At 41.7% G+C, this 20,349-nt stretch overlaps 1 protein-coding gene and 1 pseudogene across 1 annotated transcript in view; one reads left to right on the top strand and one right to left on the bottom strand.

Annotated features, from left to right (window-relative positions):
- The window catches only part of LOC117441144 (zinc finger protein 420-like), an 11,821-nt gene extending 9,261 nt beyond the window's left edge, over positions 1–2,560 (top strand). The window contains exon 6 of the mRNA XM_071202165.1: positions 1,778–2,560. Within this exon, the coding sequence (XP_071058266.1) occupies positions 1,778–2,560 (783 nt within the window). The remainder of the gene's footprint in view (positions 1–1,777) is intronic.
- The window catches only part of LOC117441147 (zinc finger protein 721-like), a 424,075-nt pseudogene that overhangs the window by 26,729 nt on the left and 376,997 nt on the right, over positions 1–20,349 (bottom strand).

Here is a 20,349-nt window from a genome sequence, read left to right as displayed (position 1 = left end):
TTGGCCATTCTCGACACCAAGATATCTGCTTGTATTGTGTTGCTGCTGAGAAGTCTAGGAAGAGGGCTCTTGCAGAGGTGTGACGTTTATCTAAATGTTTAGTGATGATGTTGAACCAGAGCAGCAGCAGTACCACCCCCTTGCTTATAGGCAAATTGGTATGGAATCAAGTATATCTTGTCCGTCACATAGGTTTAGCTGAAGAGGTCATTCCTGTCAACGGTTCTCATGGTGTCCCACACTTTTTTGGGGTCTTTGGCTTTAAAAGCATTTCCCAAAAGCTCTGTGGTGTTTTTGATTCCCTCAATTTGGACTTTCAATTCTTTCTCTGTCTGTTCAAAGTGCTCCGTAGTCCTTTGTTTTATGTCCTTAGTCACATATGATTTATTACTTTCTTTTCTGGTTCCCTTGAGTTGGTCTTATCCACTGGTATCATATTCACAACATTATGATCCGAGTCAGTATTGGTGGTCTGTATTTAGACACATAGGCTCCTTTATCATTAACAAACATTTGTCCAGGATAGTGTATTTCCTGCGTGATCCCTAACCACTGCTGGAACCCAGGTAACAGTCTCCGAGGCGACATTGCGTCATGTTTACAGGGTTTGTGAGAATGATGGATGGAAGTGGTGGCCTGCTGAATCTCCGCCGTATTCTGAACGCCTCCCCTCCTTCCTTGTCTCTTTTTCCTGGAGTTTCTAAGCGGCTCCCGAGGGATTTCATCCAATAACGAAGAGCACAGATGGCTTGGTGTATTCGTAGGAGGCCGATCGCATTGTAGCCCTAGCATAGCCTCGCGGCTGTAGCAGCGCAGAGGCCGGGGCTCCTCGCCATACCTGTCTGTGCTGTCACTCAGGTGTGTCTTGGAAAGTTGAATGGCCAGACATGGTCTGCAGAAGGCCAATGTAATCCACAGGACTAAAAGCATGGTCTCAAAATGACGTTTCATACAGACACAACAAAGTTTAGACAAAGTTTAGACAAAAAAAACAAAACCCAAGAGGAACGGAGCATACTGAGACTCGCAGTGACAGGATGCCGTCTCCCTCTGTCTCCTGTATACCAGAGGTGGGAATAAGTGAAGGAGGGTTTCTTCTATGAAGCAGCTGTGTGCAGCAGATACTGTGAGAGTCAGACATGAATACATAGGTCAAGGCAGACTGGTTCACAGACTCTCCTGTTTTGCCGATCCGGTGCTTGAACAAATAACTCTACACCCCTGACCGAAATGTCCCTAAAATGAAGTCCGAGTTTGAAATATATCTCAAATAATGTATGTATTTCCCCACATAAACATAACAGTCTGCAATGAAACGGGTGCTCCACTTCCTACTTTCTCCTGCGAACGAGATACTTTCTCTCTCTTTTTTTTCTTTCATTGCCCTCTAGGTGCTTCGTACAATACAAATGCAAATATTCTATTTTAAAAAGTAAAGTCCTTTCGAGTCATCTGTCTCAAGCCTAAGTCTCAGGTCATGAATACCAAGTCAAAGTCAAGTCGAGTCTTTTATCAATGTTAGTCAAGCAAGTCTCAAGTCCAAAAATAGGCAAGTCAAGTGACTCGAGTCAAGTCATGTGACTCGAGTCCCCCACCTCTGGTATATACTTTGGTTAGAATATTGCTGTATTACTGTATCAAATATAATAAAGACAAACAGTTGAAAAGTAGTATTTTGTTAAATCAAGGTTTATATTAAGTGACTTTTTATTGTGTTAACTTGTGTATTTATGCTTTTTAGATTGACTTTCTCTCTTTCTCTGTCCGTCTGTTCTAGAAACCGAAAGGAAGAGAGAGACGTCACAGCTGTCAGCAATGTGACAAATCCTTTACGGCATCTGGAAATTTAAAGAGCCACCTGCGTATTCACACAGGAGAAAAACCGTACAGCTGTGAAGAGTGTGGGACAACTTTCACTAGATCAGATGCTCTCAAAACACATCAACGTATTCATACTGGAGAAAAACCTTACAGCTGTGAAGAGTGTGGGACAACTTTCACTACATCAGGTGCTCTCAAAATACATCACCGTATTCATACTGGAGAAAAACCTTACAGCTGTGAAGAGTGTGGGACAACTTTCACTAAATCAAGTCATCTCAAAAGACATCAACGTATTCATACTGGAGAAAAACCTTACTGGTGTGAAGAGTGTGGGACAACTTTCACTACATCAGGTGCTCTCAAAAGACATCACCGTATTCACACTGGAGAAAAACCTTACTGGTGTGAAGAGTGTGGGAAAACTTTCACTACATCAGGTGATCTCAAATCACATCACCGTATTCACACTGGAGAAAAACCTTACTGGTGTGAAGAGTGTGGGAAAACTTTCACTACATCAGGTGATCTCAAATCACATCACCGTATTCACACTGGAGAAAAACCTTACAGCTGTGAAGAGTGTGGGAAAACTTTCACTAGATCTGGTGATCTCAAAACACATCACCGTATTCACACTGGAGAAAAACCTTACAGCTGTGAAGAGTGTGGGAAAACTTTCACTAGATCAGATGGTCTCAAATCACATCTTCGTGTTCACTCAGGAAAAAAACCATAGTGGGTTTCAGAGTGTAGGAGACGCAATTAAGCATATTTAGTTTTTTTCACAGTTTACAATAAACAATTCCCATCTATTGGCCTTGTGTTGGGTAATCCTTTTTTTCCCCACCACCAAGTGTTCAAAATAATATTCAGGGTGTCCGTGGGGTCTTAAAAAGTATTACAAGTTGATCAATTTAGAGAAAATGAAGGCTATTAAAAAATATTAAACGATATTTTCCAAGATATTAAGAAGGTCCACAGCAACGACAACATGAAACACCCTTTCATTTACTGCAACAACATGTCGGGAAACCCCCTCAAGGTATCAGGCTGAGAGGCTCTGATACCTCATTCACACCAACGGTGTTTCATGGCCGGTTCGGAGCTGGAGCTTGAAAAGCACCGGGTTTTCCTCTTCACACCGCAGCGGAGCGGCCTCTTAGCTCCGGAATCCGGTTCGTTTCAAGCACCTACAAATTGTCCGGCCAGAGCAAAAGCACCGCATATGTCACGTTTACGTCGAGGCGGGGGCAGAGACAGATCAACTCCTGAACAACAACAACAAGCCGGCGTTTTATCCAGCTTGTACACAACAATGGAGAAACTTAACAAGAGTTTTAGTGTTTCTGCCATAGACTGTATATATAAAGGTTTCTGCTCATGGTGAAGCAATGTGTCTGCGTGTTAAGGTGGAACCTGAGCATTCACGTTGATCACCTCATTCTAACTCATTATACATCTATAAAACTATAAATATTAAACTTTACTTCACGTGTTCATTTGAGAACAGCTGTTACATACCTGGGTGAAGGTTACAGTTCATTTAAATGAAAGATACAACGTCACTCCACACTCATGGTTCAATCCACCTTAAGAAATAAGACCGACCTCGGAAACAGTTGTGTTTTAAAAAAACCTTTATTGACACGAGTACACTTTTTTTATAAGAATATAACTAAACCACAGAAATGACTCCGGAAAAGCTGCAGATGGCTCCAATCTACGATGCTTGAATCTCTCTTTGAAGGACCCGGACTCGCCCTTGTTCGAGCAGACAGGGATGCGAACTCGGGGAAAACCAGAGGAGGCGGTATTTGTGTGTATATTAATGATCTGTGGTGCCGATCATACTCAGTAAAATGTAAAACCTGCAATCCCAACGTAGAAATTCTCGGCATGACGTCAAGACCCTTTTATCTGCCTCGAGAATTCGGGTGTATTTTACTGTTTGTTGTTTACGTGCCTCCCAGCGGCAGAGGACACTGTGTTCACGAGCTGCAACTCAGCCACCCCGATGCACCGGCAATAGTGCTCGGGACATGAAGCAATGTCGCCTGGAGACTGTTACCTGGGTTCCAGCAGTGTGTTAGGGATCACAGCAAGAAAGACACTATCCTGGACAAATGCTTTGTTAATGATAAAGGAGCCTATGTGTCTAAATACAGACACCAATACTGAACTCTGATCATAATGTTGTGAATATGATACCAGTGGATAAGACCAAACTCAAGGGAAGTCAACCAGAAAAGAAAGTAATAAATCATATGTGACTAAGGACATAAAACAAAGACTATTGATAATTAGCTCACAATAAGTTCACTTTAGTTACTCACACAACTTGACACAAGCCATGGGTTCAGGTCCGGACTTATAAGTCCGGACCTGAACCTGAACCTCTGGACTTGAGTCCGGACCTGAACCTGAATGTGAGTCCAGGTACGCAGCTCCAAGCAGACATCTTGGTGTCAAAAATGGCCAAAATGGAAGTAAATCCATACCTGACCAGTAAGACACAGAGCAAGAAGAGGAGCAAGCTTAAGACTGGCATGTTTTAAGTGTACAGCTGAGATGAGATCCGGGCCACAAGCGTTGTTATTTTCTAGTTTCATTATAGTGTTGTAGACTTCCTCTGATCTAACTGTAACGTTTTCAGTGGAGTCAACCTTTTCAACCACAAATGCATCACTCTTAACACAGTTGAACAACTCATAATAGTGTTGTCGCCACAGTTCTGCGGTGCTGCCTGACCCACACACTCCTTCAATGGAAGACGGTAAGGGAGTCTTACAGCTGTTTATGACTTTGACCTCTTTCCAGAAATCATAGCAACTATTGTTTTGCAGCTTTCTGGCAAGTGAGTCAGCCCTCATTGTGTCCTCACTTTTTTTAATGAAGCGGACAGCATACTTATATTTGGCATTGGTGGACTGTTTATGTTCAAACAAAGACCCCTGCCTCGGCCTTCCTGATTCGGCCCACAATTTAAAAGCATCTCTCGCAGCAGTGTGAAGCTCAGACACATGTTCATTCCATCCAGGTTTTATACTATGCTCCTTTTTCTTACTGTTGTAAAGATCATATGTAAAACATAGATCACTACCATGCTGCGCATTTTTACAGTTGGTGTCACTGCACAGCATTGCTTCTCTAGGAATTACAACCAAGTCTAATGATTTGTCAGTGAGTGAGGTGTAGTGATTAATATCCTTCTCACTTAACTTTGACCAATCCAGCCTCCCTGTGTATGTTTTATTGTCATCAACAGATAGCACCGGAATATTTTCAACATTTAGGGTCAATACAAAAGGAATGTGATCTGCCGTGGCCAACTCATAACAAATGTCAATGTTGTCCAGAGAAGCGTGTGCATCAGCTGTGCATATACAGTGATCTAGCCATGACACAGTATGCCATGCTTCACTAATATATGTAAAGCTTTTCTCAGGTAAAAGAGATTTACTTGACAGTATGAGATTATTATCATTACAAAAATGCAGTAAACATTTGCCAAACAGAGATTTAACATCCGAAATGTCAGCATTCAAGTCCCCCACTACATACACACAGGTTGTGGCATTATCCTTAATGAATGCGTTAACAAATGCCATTCTATTGCGATATTCATCTTCATTTTCATATGATTCATAAGGTGTGTAAATATTTATGATAATAAATGACCTATTTTCATACTTGATCTCTATACCAATGGCCCAGTCGACGTCCAATCTTACCACTGTAACCAAAGGATCATATTTACTGTTCCAGAGAATCGCCACACCACCAGGTATCCTGCCATGGGCAATTTTATCACAGAGATCAGTAGTTGACTCTCCAACTCCATGAAAATTAGCATGTAATGTATTCAGCCTTTCCAAATCTTGCTTAGGTAACCATGTCTCTTGTAAACACAGAATATCACATTCCTCCAACAGTTTATCAACAACCAGCCGCCTCGCTTTATCACCAGCACTGTGCCCCACACGTAGGCCACGTGTGTTATATGACACCACCCGCATCCTATTGTTTATGTACTATAGTCATTTACATCAGCAGATGCATGATTCCTCTGAATTTTCTGTGAAGATATTAACAGTACTTAAAGGGACATTTGAGTACTTTATTTATGTGGTTATGATTTAATTTCGTAATTTCGGAGACACCAGCTCGAGTGCGCTAGAATTTGAAAATACAAAACCGGAGAAAATCTGCCACTTCCTTACAGAGCACCTCCTCCAACACACACGAACATGCACATGACCAATGAGGGCACGAGATAAGTTTGTGCACACGGTTTCCACAGATGACGTTTTTTTATGGATTTTTTGTCAAAGCACTTCAGATATTCATTGCCATCGGGATGTTAAGAGTATTCCATGGAATATTACAAAAAGCGTATCTCGAGCCGGTTTCTCAAACTTTCCCCACCTTTAATGTCAGCAAACATTAAAATGATTATTTACAATGGACTACGCTTAGCTAACAGACTAATTTCCACCACTCATGGACCACACTCACTCAATGTTTTGAAAAACTGGGTGACATACTGTCGCCCTTTAGTCCCTCTCTCTTGTCTTTCTCTCCTTTCTTTTGAAAGCCTGACTTTGTGAGTCGTTGAGACATGGTACACACGTAAGTACTAGCATCCCTGCCTCTATGGGATTAGTTTTGTATCATAAAGATAGAGCAACACTTTCCGCGGAGTAACATCTTGCCTTGTTAAAATGTGCTAGATCAAAAAAACTTGATGACATAAATGTATTTATTTTTGCATTAGACTGAAGTTGTTGAATTTGACTGGCGGGCAGTTATTTTCTGAGGGGGGCCCAATAAATGCAGGACGAAAAAGACAAAGACAGAATGAAGTAATTGCGCATAAGAAACAATGCATGCAGTTATTCTTTCAGTACATATTTATTTCAGATACTTATAGTTACAGTTTTCACGCTCTAATGGGTCCGACTAGAAAGAATGTCGTGGCTTCATCCCTTGTTTTTCTATCAACCCACGAGACGCCTAAACAGACACTTCCAACTCGTTTTCTTTCCTTTATATTACTTACAGTTGAAGAGTTACTCGGCCTCCGATGGTTTGGATGAAGTTGCGATGTGTTTGAACAAAATAAAATAACAAACTTTTACACAAGCAACAAAGAAAAGAGGCCTTTACAATATTCAAAATAAAGAGGCAAAACTCAAATCAAATAACAAACGACGGTATTCTTTCTTCTTGGTAAGGCTTCTATAACTTCATAACTTAAAGGGTACTTGTACGATTTGTGCACGTGTATGGTTAAAACTGTTCCTCGACGGCGTCTCTCCAACAGGTTGCCCATCACTGTGGCTTTAGCGCAGGCGCCGTGGGAATTGTAGTCCTTTATAGTGCGTTGACTACAGACATCACAATTAGGTGGCCTTTCTTATAAAATCAAAATACTGGCTCCAACAATGACAAATAACGTTTAATCATAAACTTTTCATTTCCAGGGGGCCACAGGGGGTCCAAGGTCAGTGTTACTGGCCCCCCTTAGAACCGCACCATATATTTTCGGCCAATTGTGCAGCTGATATAACACAACACATTTGTTTTATTTCATTTGACAAGGTGGATAGAGTTGCTGCTGCTTGAAATGCACAGGCTGCAATGGACACGCTACGCCCAGCTGATTGACAGCTGGAACACAAACCACAACATGTTTTAAACAAAGCCCCAATTGTCTGTACATGTGCAAACCCAGCTTGATTGCACTTGGTTTACTATGATGTCTAAAAAGGGAAGGGCATTACGTTACATTGGAGTGATCCTGTGCGTCTGCATTATTTTTGTGTCATGTTTCTTTAATTCTCTAAGTGCATCGTTTCGCTCTTTAGTAGCCCTGCTGCATTCCTCATTCCACCATGGCACCACTTTCTTCATACCCTTGGTTGTTGCTTTGGGTATACTGTTCTCTGCTGTATTTGGTATATGTTGCGTTATGTGGCTTGTAATGACCTCTATGCTTCCCTCTGATGTTAGCAGGTGTACCGACTCCTCACACCATATCCTACATTTCCCCCAATCAGCTTTAGCAAAGCACCACCTGGTTATCACACCTCCTTCCTGCATATATACATTATTATTCATTTTAGGAAGCACTGGATAATGGTCACTTCCTAAAGTGGAGTTATTCAAAACAAACCATTCACATGAACCAAACAGTTTGACACTAATGTCAGATCCAGGCATGAGACTTTCCCCTGTGAACATCTACTCTTGTGCCATGTCCATCATTAAGGCATACTAGTGTTCTTTCCTCCAGCATTTCTTACACTATGTTTCCGTTACTGTCTGTATGGTTGCTGCCCATAGACGGTTGTGTGCATTGAAATCACCACACCAAACTTCCTCCCTATGTTTATTTTCTGCTAATTCTTTTAATATATCAGTGGTTAGATTTGGACATGGGTTGTATACATTGATTATCCTAATGTCATCTTGTTTTCTAGGGTTGCAGATGTCCACTATAATACGGTCCATAGCCGCTTTCACACCGCAGGACTTGCGGTACTTTAGTGCCGGCACTAAAGTACCACGGCACTAAATCCGCCAGGGGTCTAGTGCCAATCGCATTCACACCGCAGTACTTTCCCTGAGGCACGATTACGCTGACGTCACTTCGTCTTCTTCTTCTCTGGGTTTACTGGCAGGCCGCAAAACCACTTCACGGCGAGTACAACAAAAAAACGAGAGAAGAAGAACTGCACGGGGGGGGGAGGGGGTATAAAGCCCATCCGCTGTATGAGGCGTTTGTTTACTTTCCGACCTCAGACATGATGGAGTCATAAGGGTAATTTACAAATAAAATACCCCATTATAACAATGGACTTTATCTTTATGTATTTATTATATATTACCCCCTCAGGCTGATTTTGGAAAAGGACATCAACCCTTGTTTGGTGTTTTTCCCTTATTTATCTAAAACAAATGACATGATAAATTACTTGTGTTTATGTGTGTAAGACTTGTGTTTCTGATAAATTCAACCACCGACACCTGTCTGCTCTCACATTCTTCTATTCTGCAAATTTGGGGTGGGACACAATAAATAAAGCTTCGCCAGTTTGTTTGTTTTATTGCACAGTCAAGACATAACAATAACGGCATCATGCTGTTCCAGGTGTGTCGTATGCATGTAAATTGAAGTTAAATAACAGTGTGAAATGTAAAATAAAGTGTAAGTAGTTTCAAAACAATGTAACAGTGGCAATATATATAGCAGCAGACACACCTTAGTGCAAGTTAGGTGTCAGTATTTTTACCCGGCATCCGTGTGCACTGTGCACGATTCCCAGCTCAAGTAGCGAACATCGCTCAAAACATTTGGAGTTGGGAACTGCTTTCTGTAGAAGCTGCTGCATCCCGTCCTTGGAGTAAATTGCCAGAAGCGCCGACACTTCCTCATCATTCCACCGCTCCGGTGTTGTAGTACGTGTGGTCATAACTGCTTTAAAGTACAAAAAAACTAATCGCTCAGGTGTGGATGTGGTTTTGTAGCGAGGAAAAAAATGGCTGCCTAACAAAACAAATTCAGAGTCTAACGGGGTGTGGTTTGCAATTCGCCCAGCCAATAGAAATAGAATAGAAATTGGCACTCTTTTGTCACCAGGTTCGTACCACCTCTCTAGCAGGGACTAAAAAGTACCAAAAGAGTTCCCGGCACTGAGTAGTCCCGGCGGTGTGAACGAGACATATACCATCAGAAGATTGCACCTCCCTATATGCCACACCATCTTTGAGAAATGACTGCAGGATCTCAGGTCTGCAAAGTGGACAGGTAGGCGAGAAAGGCTTTTTTGAGTCTCAGAGACCAAGGTCCTGTACACTTGGCATACATTGACTGCACGACTTCAGGTCTGCGACGTGGACAGTACACCTCAAATACATCACTACACAACCTGGGGTATTTGAAGTGTTTAGAGTTCTAGGTGAGGCCCCGATTAATTCATTCCGGTAAATTACTCTGACCTCACTAATTGACCCAACCGAAGTTACTGAGTCTATGTAAGTTTACTGCTTGGCTCAGATCCACCAAACGTCAGCAAGATCTCACCTCTATTAACTCCCCAAAGAACCAGGTTCAATTAACTGCTGTTTCAATTCAGACAACTCTTTTTAATCTGTTTAAGCGATCCCGAAGGATTTTGGTATCAGTAAATGGGGTGTGTTCCTACCTAAACATGTGTGTGGCAGGGTGCAATCTTACCTTTGAAGCAGGAGAGGAGAGCACAGATTTTCCCTTTTATTGTCCCAATCCAAAAGGTGAGATCAGTTTATTTGAAGAAAAAATAGGTCCAAACCAGTACAGAGTCTTTACCTTTTAACACATTATAATCATACAAAACATATCAAAATGGGGTTATATATTTTTTATCTAAAACCTTAATTCATATTCATTCAAAAGTCCATGTATGGATTCCGGTTGTTATAGCAACTTCCGGCATGAAATCATATATTCCGGATCGTTCTATTAACTACCAGCATAAAACCCATGTATGGATTCCGGTCGTTATAGCAACTTCCGGCATAAAATCATATATTCCGGATCGTTCTATTAACTACCAGCATAAAACCCATGTATGGATTCCGGTCGTTATAGCAACTTCCGGCATAAAATCATATATTCCGGATCGTTCTATTAACTACCAGCATAAAACCCATGTATGGATTCCGGTCGTTATAGCAACTTGCGGCATAAAATCATATATTCCGGATCGTTCTATTAACTACCAGCATAAAACCCATGTATGGATTCCGGTTACAAAGAAATTCACTCAGCATTTCAACCAAGACATTCACTCAGCTTTCAATGAAGAAAATCAAGAGATATTTACCAAGTTTGAGAGAACCTTACCGAGAGCTATTAACCCAGCTCTGAAAGACAGAGCCTACCGGGAGAGAGTATACCAGGGGTTTCCCCCTCTCTCCCCGACGAAATCCAAAAAAGCCAGTCTTTTTATGCTCAAAAAACCGGATAGAAAACCCACAAACACCTCCTCTATACCCAACCAACATATTCTATTGGCTCTGGCATAAGACACACCTTCCCTAGTTTGTGTAAAACAAAACATGACTGGACATATTCTATGACTATGACATAACCACCTTTTTGAGGCCTCCATGTGTTTCTGCTTAAGTCTGGAGCCCCCCTCCCTGCTGTGAGAGGAGAGGAAAGAACCTGCCCACTCTCTTATCAGAGAGCAGGGCATAAATCATAGGCCTTACACTCAACTTAACAAACCACTTTGTTTTGTTTATGCTGTAAATATAGAAAAACCTAAAATATGAAGCATTTTCATTGTGGGTTATACAAGAATATAATTGATTATATTTGATTATAACTAACTTTCATTTTAAGTATTTACTTCATACTTTGAAGTTCTCAACACCCTCTTTTTAAAACGCAAAGTTATCAAACAGCACCAACTAAAATTGTAAGCATACATACATATTCAAAAACCATCAAGAAGCATTCTCACTATGGGTTCATACAAGAATATGATTGATCATATATGATTTATAATTAACTGTCGTTTTAAGTATTTACTTCATACTATGAAGTTCTCAACACCCTCTTTTTAAAACGCAAAGTTATCAAACAGCAACAGATAAAATCGTAAAAACACATACATATTACATCCGTAAAACTTCAAGCATCAATATCATGAAAAGTTCTTCAGCATGTGTAATCAGGACGACCTTTTGATGAACCTGGTGTGAAGAACGCCGAAAACATAGTACCTCACTGGAATGTTCTCGTCATCACATAGGTCAGGCACCCGAGTAAAAAGAGTCATGATGATCATAGATTTGTACGCACCCCCACACGGCCTGACACTTGCAGGAGCGGGGGGCCTACAGTATCTGTTGTTCCAGTGTAGACTCCTAAATCCATGTTGCTATCTGATGTAAATCCTTGACCCTGACCATGGAGGGGTTGAGGTTCCTCCCTGGATGACACCTCCAAACGAAAGCCACATAACTCGGTCGACAGTTGTTGTGGATTTTTTAGACTTCGTCAATAATCGCTCATGACTTTGTGACAAGGTCAATGAGGCCCCACACAATGATAGCACAAACGAGGAACCAGAAGCATATGAAACAGCTTAGCTGGCACTCGCTCATGGCATCCTGTGTGTGCAGTGTGAGTGTGGTGCTGGTGGTGACTTGGCACGTCACTTGTTGTCATCTGTTTCTACCGTCTCTCCTGGCCTGTGACTACGACCTTGCAGTGGCTGACGTGGACCCACGTAGTGAAGTGGACCAGTGTCAGGGGTAGGTAGGGCTGCTGCTACCTGGCGTCTGATGTCTGACCATGCAGTTATCAGGTAGTCGTCGTCCCTTTTTGGGAAATCCACTGCGATCGGAGTGGCTCAGCGGGTAGAGATGCAGCCTGTCCCTCAGAGCTGGAAGAAACATCATCCTCCACTGGCAGGGGTACAGGTGACTCAGCCGCTGGCTTCATGCTGCACAGGTTTCCTGGGTCCAGGACTTGGCTTCACTTGAGGCACTGTGACTGAAGTTGTCAACAAAGAGCCTACCGGGAGAGAGTATACCAGGGGTTTCCCCCTCTCTCCCCGACGAAATCCAAAAAAGCCAGTCTTTTTATGCTCAAAAAACCGGATAGAAAACCCACAAACACCTCCTCTATACCCAACCAACATATTCTATTGGCTCTGGCATAAGACACACCTTCCCAAGTTTGTGTAAAACAAAACATGACTGGACATATTCTATGACTATGACATAACCACCTTTTTGAGGCCTCCATGTGTTTCTGCTTAAGTCTGGAGCCCCCCTCCCTGCTGTGAGAGGAGAGGAAAGAACCTGCCCACTCTCTTATCAGAGAGCAGGGCATAAATCATAGGCCTTACACTCAACTTAACAAACCACTTTGTTTTGTTTATGCTGTAAATATAGAAAAACCTAAAATATGAAGCATTTTCATTGTGGGTTATACAAGAATATAATTGATTATAACTAACTTTCGTTTTAAGTATTTACTTCATACTATGAAGCTCTCAACACCCTCTTTTGAAAACGCAAAGTTATAAAACAGCAACAACTAAAATTGTAAGCATACCTACATATTCAAAAACCATCAAGAAGCATTCTCATTATGGGTTCATACAAGAATATGATTGATCATATATGATTTATAATTAACTTTCGTTTAAAGTATTTACTTCATACTTTGAAGTTCTCAACAGAAGATAAGGGAATGACATGTTTATAATATGCTGCAAAACACAACAAATATGCAGGGTGACGAGTCCGTTTCTAAGGCCATTTTATTTTTGATAGTCTGATCATTTCAACAAGAGAATAGTCAAACTGAAAACATCGTAAATATGTTCCAGATACATGAAGCATGTGAACAGTGAAACTCGCTCATGGACTTTAAGGTGAATACTTTAAGAAAAGGTTTTCCCACACTCTTTGTAGGAGCCATTTTATGGGTGTTGTTGGTGTCTCAGTTTACCTTATTTATATGTATAGTGCAATATTATTTTAGAACACTTGGTGGCGGGGTGTATAAAAGGGGTCATAGGTCACAGGAGGAAGAGCATACCGATTATACCAGACAGCCAGCCCAGCCCCAGCAGATGCTCATACTACAACTATTGACACCGTGTACTTAAACCTTGGTATGTAAAGCAATAAAACATCATTCTAAAACGGCAGCAAAAGACCGGAACTTCATATGTTTGTGTCTGCGTCAGGATCACTCTAAACCCTCCTGTGAAGTAATGGCAAAAAGATATAGAACACTGGAACATTTAAACTGCCATTACATTAAGTAGAATCATAGTCTGAGTGAAACTGGACAATAAGAAACATATCGCATTGGATTAAGGATTGTTTTCACCGGACAAACAATTGGATTACTTCACAACCGACACCGTCATCCCGGATCAGCTGGACAACACGCCACAATCAGCTGGAGATTGTCACCACCTGCGCTCATAAAGAGGCGAAAGGAGAGGCCGAGAGCCAAGGCTGGGAAAGCGGCCGGGTATGAGCAGCATTCAAACTGGATCGTATGTTGAAACAGCTGTCGGCAGACGGACAGCCAGAAAACGAAACTTAAAGGAACAGTGAACATTATGCCTGTCAATTCTGACGTTACGTCAACAGATGGCGCTGTTGGGATGGGATCTGTAATGGAAAAAAGGATTACCCAATACAAGGCCTATAGATGGGAATTGTTTATTGTAAACTGTGAAAAAACTAAATATGCTTAATTGCGGCTCCGACACTCTTAAAACCACTATGGTTTTTCTCCCGTGTGAACACAAAGATGTGATTTGAGATCACCTGATTGAGTGAAAGTTTTCCCACACTCTTCAGACCAGTACGGTTTTTCTCCTGTATGAATACGTTGATGTGATTTGAGATTACTTGATGTTGTGAAAGTGTTCCCACACTCTTCACACCAGTACGGTTTTTCTCCAGTGTGAATACGGTGATGTGTTTTGAGATTACTTGATGTAGTGAAAGTTGTCCCACACTCTTCACACCAGTACGGTTTTTCTCCTGTATGAATACGTTGATGGGATTTGAGCGCACCTGATGTAGTGAAAGTTGTCCCACACTCTTCACAGCTGTAAGGTTTTTCTCCAGTATGAATACGTTGATGTGCTTTGAGAGTACCTGATGTAGTGAAAGTTGTCCCACACTCTTCACAGCTGTAAGGTTTTTCTCCTGTGTGAATACGTTGATGTCTTTTGAGATGACCTGATCTAGTGAAAGTTGTCCCACACTCTTCACAGCTGTAAGGTTTTTCTCCAGTATGAATACGTTGATGTGATTTGAGATGACCTGATTGAGTGAAAGTTGTCCCACACTCTTCACAGCTGTACGGTTTTTCTCCTGTGTGAATACGCAGGTGGCTCTTTAAAGTTCCAGATGTTGTGAAGGATTTGTCACATTGCTGACAGCTGTGACGTCTCCCTCTTCCTTTTGGTTTCTAGAACAGACGGACAGAGAAAGAGAGAAAGTTAATCTAAAATGCATAAATACACAAGTTAACACAATAAAAACTCACTTCAAGTGGACCTATCATGCTATATTTGAACAATATATTGTAGGGCCATACCTATATAAAGTATATAAATATAGTATCTTTTTCAAAATACCAAAAAGATGCTGCATTTTAGCCACGCCTCATTTCGCTCTATTTGTTCTCTCCAGCGCTGTTTTTGCAGGGGCTGATTCTGTGAGCTGCAGCTGACCACGCCCCCCTGCAGCTGACCACGCCCCCATGCAGGAGAGGGGAGCTTGCTCTGAGATCAGCTGCAGGGCTGCAGCGGGGAGAAGAGAGGGAGAAAAAGAGATCTCCGTCCACCGTGTTTTATTCTTATAGAAGTAAGAAGAGAAGTAACGGGGCAGAAACCCTCCTTTTTACGCAGCGGTCCAGACAGACATCAAACGGCGACACATATTCAGTGTGCAGTTCCTTTGGCATCAGGGCAGGGATATCTAGATACTTTCCAACGTTTGACATAATGAATTGTGCTACTTTTAAAGCAAACAAAAAGCTCCTCAAAAGCGCTATTGAAGCAGTTCCTGCAGTTGCTACGTTAGATCAAACGGTAACAACAGACTATTTCTCTTAGCGGATGCATGTAAATTTAAATCAATACAACTATTTTTTAAATCAATAAAATCCTTTTCTAAATCCATAAAAGCATTTCAATTAATATTGGGAGTCATGTCGTTACTTTGTTGAGAATGTGGCCGTGTAATAAGCGGGCTAATGTGCACATTGCATAATGTGCCTTCATGCCGATCTAGATCCCTCCGCTCCGCGTCGGGCTCCTGATCAGCCTGTCAGTGTTCTTACATGTAATTATATAGAGTCATTATACATTTGTTTTAAAGCAGGAGGCGCAAACGCTTGCCTCGGGGACGGAGAAAAAGAGCCACAGCGGAGAATAAACAGAAGGGCAACCATGGCAACCATGCAAGGGAAGTCTTCTTCGCTGCTTTTGTGGCAGACTACAGCGCCACTTACAGGCCTGGCATATGTACTACAGCGTCTCCAGTGCTTTCGAGCGGCAATGGTACATATGCCAGGCCTGTAAGTGGCCCAACCTCTCATTCCCCTGATAGGTGGAGAATTGACTGATGTCAGTAAAGTGTTCAAATCTGGATCAGTCTGTATCAGATCCGTTGTAGCCCCTTTTTTAGAGATTTGGGTATGGAGGAAAATAGAGAGGGTTGTGTTTTCTGACACTTGGTGAGTTCCCTAGAACACCGGGGACACATATTCATGTATAAAAGACGTACGAAAGTGAATTTTGCATGATAGGTCCCCTTTAATATAAACCTTGAGTTAACAAAATACTACTTATCAACTGTTTGTGTTTATTAGAAGCCCCTAGAGGGCAATGAAAGAAAAAAAGTGAGAAAGTCACTTCTCATTCACAGGAGAAAGTAGGAAGTGGAGCGCACAGGAGACGGCCGTTTCATTGCAGACTGTTATGTTTATGTGGGGAAATACATACATTATTTGAGATATATTTCAAAATCGGACTTCATTTTAGGGACATTTCGGCCAGGGGTGTAGAGTTATTTGTTCAAGCACCGGATCGGCAAAACAGGAGAGTCTGTGAACCAGTCTGCCTTGACCTATGTATTCATGTCTGACTCTCACAGTATCTGCTGCCCACAGCTGCTTCATAGAAGAAAACCCTCCTTCACTTCATGAAATCTCTGCAGCACCAGGAGGCAGTAACGTGTAACTCAGCAGAATCTGAGAAGAGCAGCACCAGCTGCAAAGAGCTGTGCCTTCACTGTGTTTACCTTCATTAGAACAGCTAACGAGCGACCGCAGGCTGCTACGTTTTAACCACACGCACTTCTACACACACACACACGCATGCACTTCTACACACACACACACACACACACACACACACACACACACACACACACACACACACACACACACACACACACACACACACACACACACACACACACACACACACACACACACACACACACACACACACACACACACACACACACACACACACACACACACACACACACACACACACACACACACACACACACACACACACACACACACACACACACACACACACACACACACACACACACACACACACACACACACACACACACACACACACACACACACACAATTATTCCCCCTATTACCTGATTTATGATTTCAGAGCTCCACTCTCCATTGTTGTTAATGTTGAAAATAAAACGCTAGTTTCATAACCACTGTCTTTTAACTGATTTAAACTGGGGTTATTCATCAGGATTTTGTAAGACTTGACTTGCTTGACTCTCACCCCAGTAACTTGAGACTTGCACATGTATGACTTACTCCCACCTCTGGTATACAGTAGGGGTGTTGAAAATAATCGTTTCTACGATGCATTGTGATGCGGACGTGGACGATTCGGTATCGATGCAGTGACGGAAGATAATCGATTATAGCGTAGTAATGTTGCTTCCTGATTTTCCCTCCGCGGCTTTACTATAACTTTTTTTTTTCTGTCACTTTAATATCAAATCGGTCGGTGACGCAGAGATCAGGGAACAGACGTGACAGCGGCACATCAACACCAAACACGGAGCAGTCTGCTTTATCCACCAACACAAGAACACCTGTCCAGAACCAACAGCAGCAGGACCCGCTCTAAATCACTCCGTGTCGCTGCGGCTCAGAGACACAGGGATTTATGTTTTTCAAAAATAATCAGTTACAATCATGTCAGGTTTTTGGTGGATTTAATTAAGTCTTGGATTGCAGAGTATGGATGTCCTCTAGCAATTTTCAGACGATATATACGTGTGTAAAGTTTGTGAAGGCAGGAGGAAATCACCGTCTCCTCTCCGTTCCTCCAAACCCCGCCGGAGGAAAAAAGCTTCCGCGATCACCGTCTAGTCACCCGATAGAAACTTTATTACTCACTTAATCACTGAGATATAATGAAGCTAATTTAATCTCATACATTCATGGGATTTATGTAACAGTAAGACAGAGAATGTAAGTGTGCACCCACACATGATTTTAACATCCATGTTGACAACCCCCAGGACAGAGGGGCTAAAAAACTGTTTTGTGTTCTTGATAACTATGGTGGGGACCCTCTCATGACATCCAACTATAGGCCCATCAGTATCTTACTCATAGTATCCAAGGTATTTGAATTGATTTCCAAACAACTCATCAATCATCTCAACAACAGCTCCTTTCCACTGCATCCAATGCAATTTGGATTCAGGGCTAATCACTCAACAGAAACAGCGACATGCTTCTTCGTGGAGAAAGATAAGGCATCAATGGACAGGGGTGGGGTTGCGGGGGCCGTGTTCCTTGACTTACGGAAAGCTTTTCACACTGTTAATCACAACATCTTATTGCAAAAAATACTCTATAGAATTCACCAACCTCTTTAATTCGTATCTTTCATCCCATTCCCAATGTGTTCAAATTGAGAACCATAAGTCTAGTGTTTGTCAACTGGAGTACCGCAGGGCTCTGTATTGGGCCTAGTGCTGGGTACCGGCAAGCCGAACCGGTACTGGACTTGTAAAAAGTTTCGGTTCAAGTCCGGTTAAAACCGGAACGTCGGGAACCGGTACTTGGACTTGCAAAAAAACTAGCACTTACGTATATTCTGGTGTCTGTGGTTATTTAAACATTCCCTGATAAACGTTATTCAGCGTCAATAAATGAGTGCTAATCCCAGTGTGCTCAGTGTACAACATCACATGTCATTTCACCTTCGATTCACGGTTTGAAAACGTAGCATTTCGCCACATGCTAATGCTAACCGGAAGTGAAGAATTTTCAGAATAAAAGTATTAAGTAAATAGTGTGAACTTCCGTTTTTTTCAGAATAAAACTGATTTAAATTAAATAGTGTATTTAATTCAAAATTACGCCACATCAACATTGATTTTAATTTCTAACAGTATGTATGTACATCACTATGTATGTAGTATGTACTGTATAATGTACACATGTAGAGTTGTAGAAAAGACATGGTGTACAGACAGTACAGTACACTCTGACTGTTCAGTCACTACAGTGTATGCTGTATAGTAGGTGTGTAACAGTGTAATGCGTATAGTCTACTCTCCACTCTATCTTTCAGCAACGCTTTAGGGATTTAGGCTCAGTCAGCTCAGGGACTGTTTGGTTACTTTAGTTTGGTAAATGAAATAAATGTTTGAACTTTGTAGTCGTTCACTGTAGTTGCCGTCATAAGTCATTTGTAGACCAAGTGGCAAAAAGTGTTTTTTTTACATTTGTACTTTGTAGAGAAATCTAGACACAAGTTGGAAGGGAGCACAATAAACCTGACGAGTTTGAATTTGAGTTGATTATTGTTAATTTTCAATTGATAATTAGCTCACTTTAGTTACTCACACAACTTGACACAAGACATGGGTTCAGGTCCGGACTTATAAGTCCGTACCTGAACCTGAACCTGTGGACTTGAGTCCGGACCTGAACCTGAATGTGAGTCCAGGTACGCAGCACTAATTGGGCCCAATCCTGGTTAGTATGTACATAAATGATCTGCCTTCTGTGTGTGGAGAAGAATGTGATGTATTAATGTATGCTGATGACACAGTTGTTTCAAGTACAAGTACTGAGGAGTACATATTGACACAAACCTCAATTTAAAAACCCATATAAAAAAGGTCTGCAATAAAGTAAAGTGCAATCTGTCAAATTACAGATACATTAGAAACTTCCTATCATCTGCAGCAGCTAAGCTATACCTTCACTCAATGGTCCTCTCCCACATCTGCTACTGTCTGATCAGCTGGTCTAATGCACACTCTACAGCTCTAAGGCCACTGGAATCACTGTATAAACAAGCACTCAGAACACGAGACAAAAAGCCATTCCAGTATCATTATTGTCAAATTGTTAAAAAGTATAATCTGTTCAGCTGGGAAAATCTCATAGTTTACAAAAACATCTGCTTAGTTTATAAGATCACTCGTGGGTTGGCTCCTCCTCCTCTGGCTGCATCAGCCTAAAGTCCACCTCAACCAGGGCTACTCGAGGTGCGGCTAGGGGAGACTGCACCATCCCATTCAGCCCGGCTGTCTTTCATTCCACGCATCCCATCAATGGAATTCAATACCACAACCAATGAGAGAGTCCTCATCCTACTACACATTCAAGCACAGTGTTAAAAAGTGGCTCATTAATAACCAACAGTGTCAGCACTGATGTGTAGGTGTAGGTGTGTGTATGAGTGCATATTGTACATTTTTAATTTATTATCATGACTTGCTCTTATCTGTATTCAGTGATGTCATCTATTGTAAATATGTACAATGGTATAACAATGTCGTGATATTTTTATTATTGCTTTTAGGATGCCCATCACCATCTGGCAAAGGGACTATCGGTGAAAACTAGCCTTTTGGCTAATTCGAGTACTTTTACATGTTTTTAATATGTTGATTAATGTACAC

Source organism: Pseudochaenichthys georgianus, unplaced genomic scaffold (genome assembly GCF_902827115.2).
Source record: "Pseudochaenichthys georgianus unplaced genomic scaffold, fPseGeo1.2 scaffold_151_arrow_ctg1, whole genome shotgun sequence".
Lineage (NCBI taxonomy): Eukaryota > Metazoa > Chordata > Actinopteri > Perciformes > Channichthyidae > Pseudochaenichthys > Pseudochaenichthys georgianus.
Note: the sequence above shows the minus strand (reverse complement) of the source record. Positions and strands in the feature narration are given on the sequence as shown.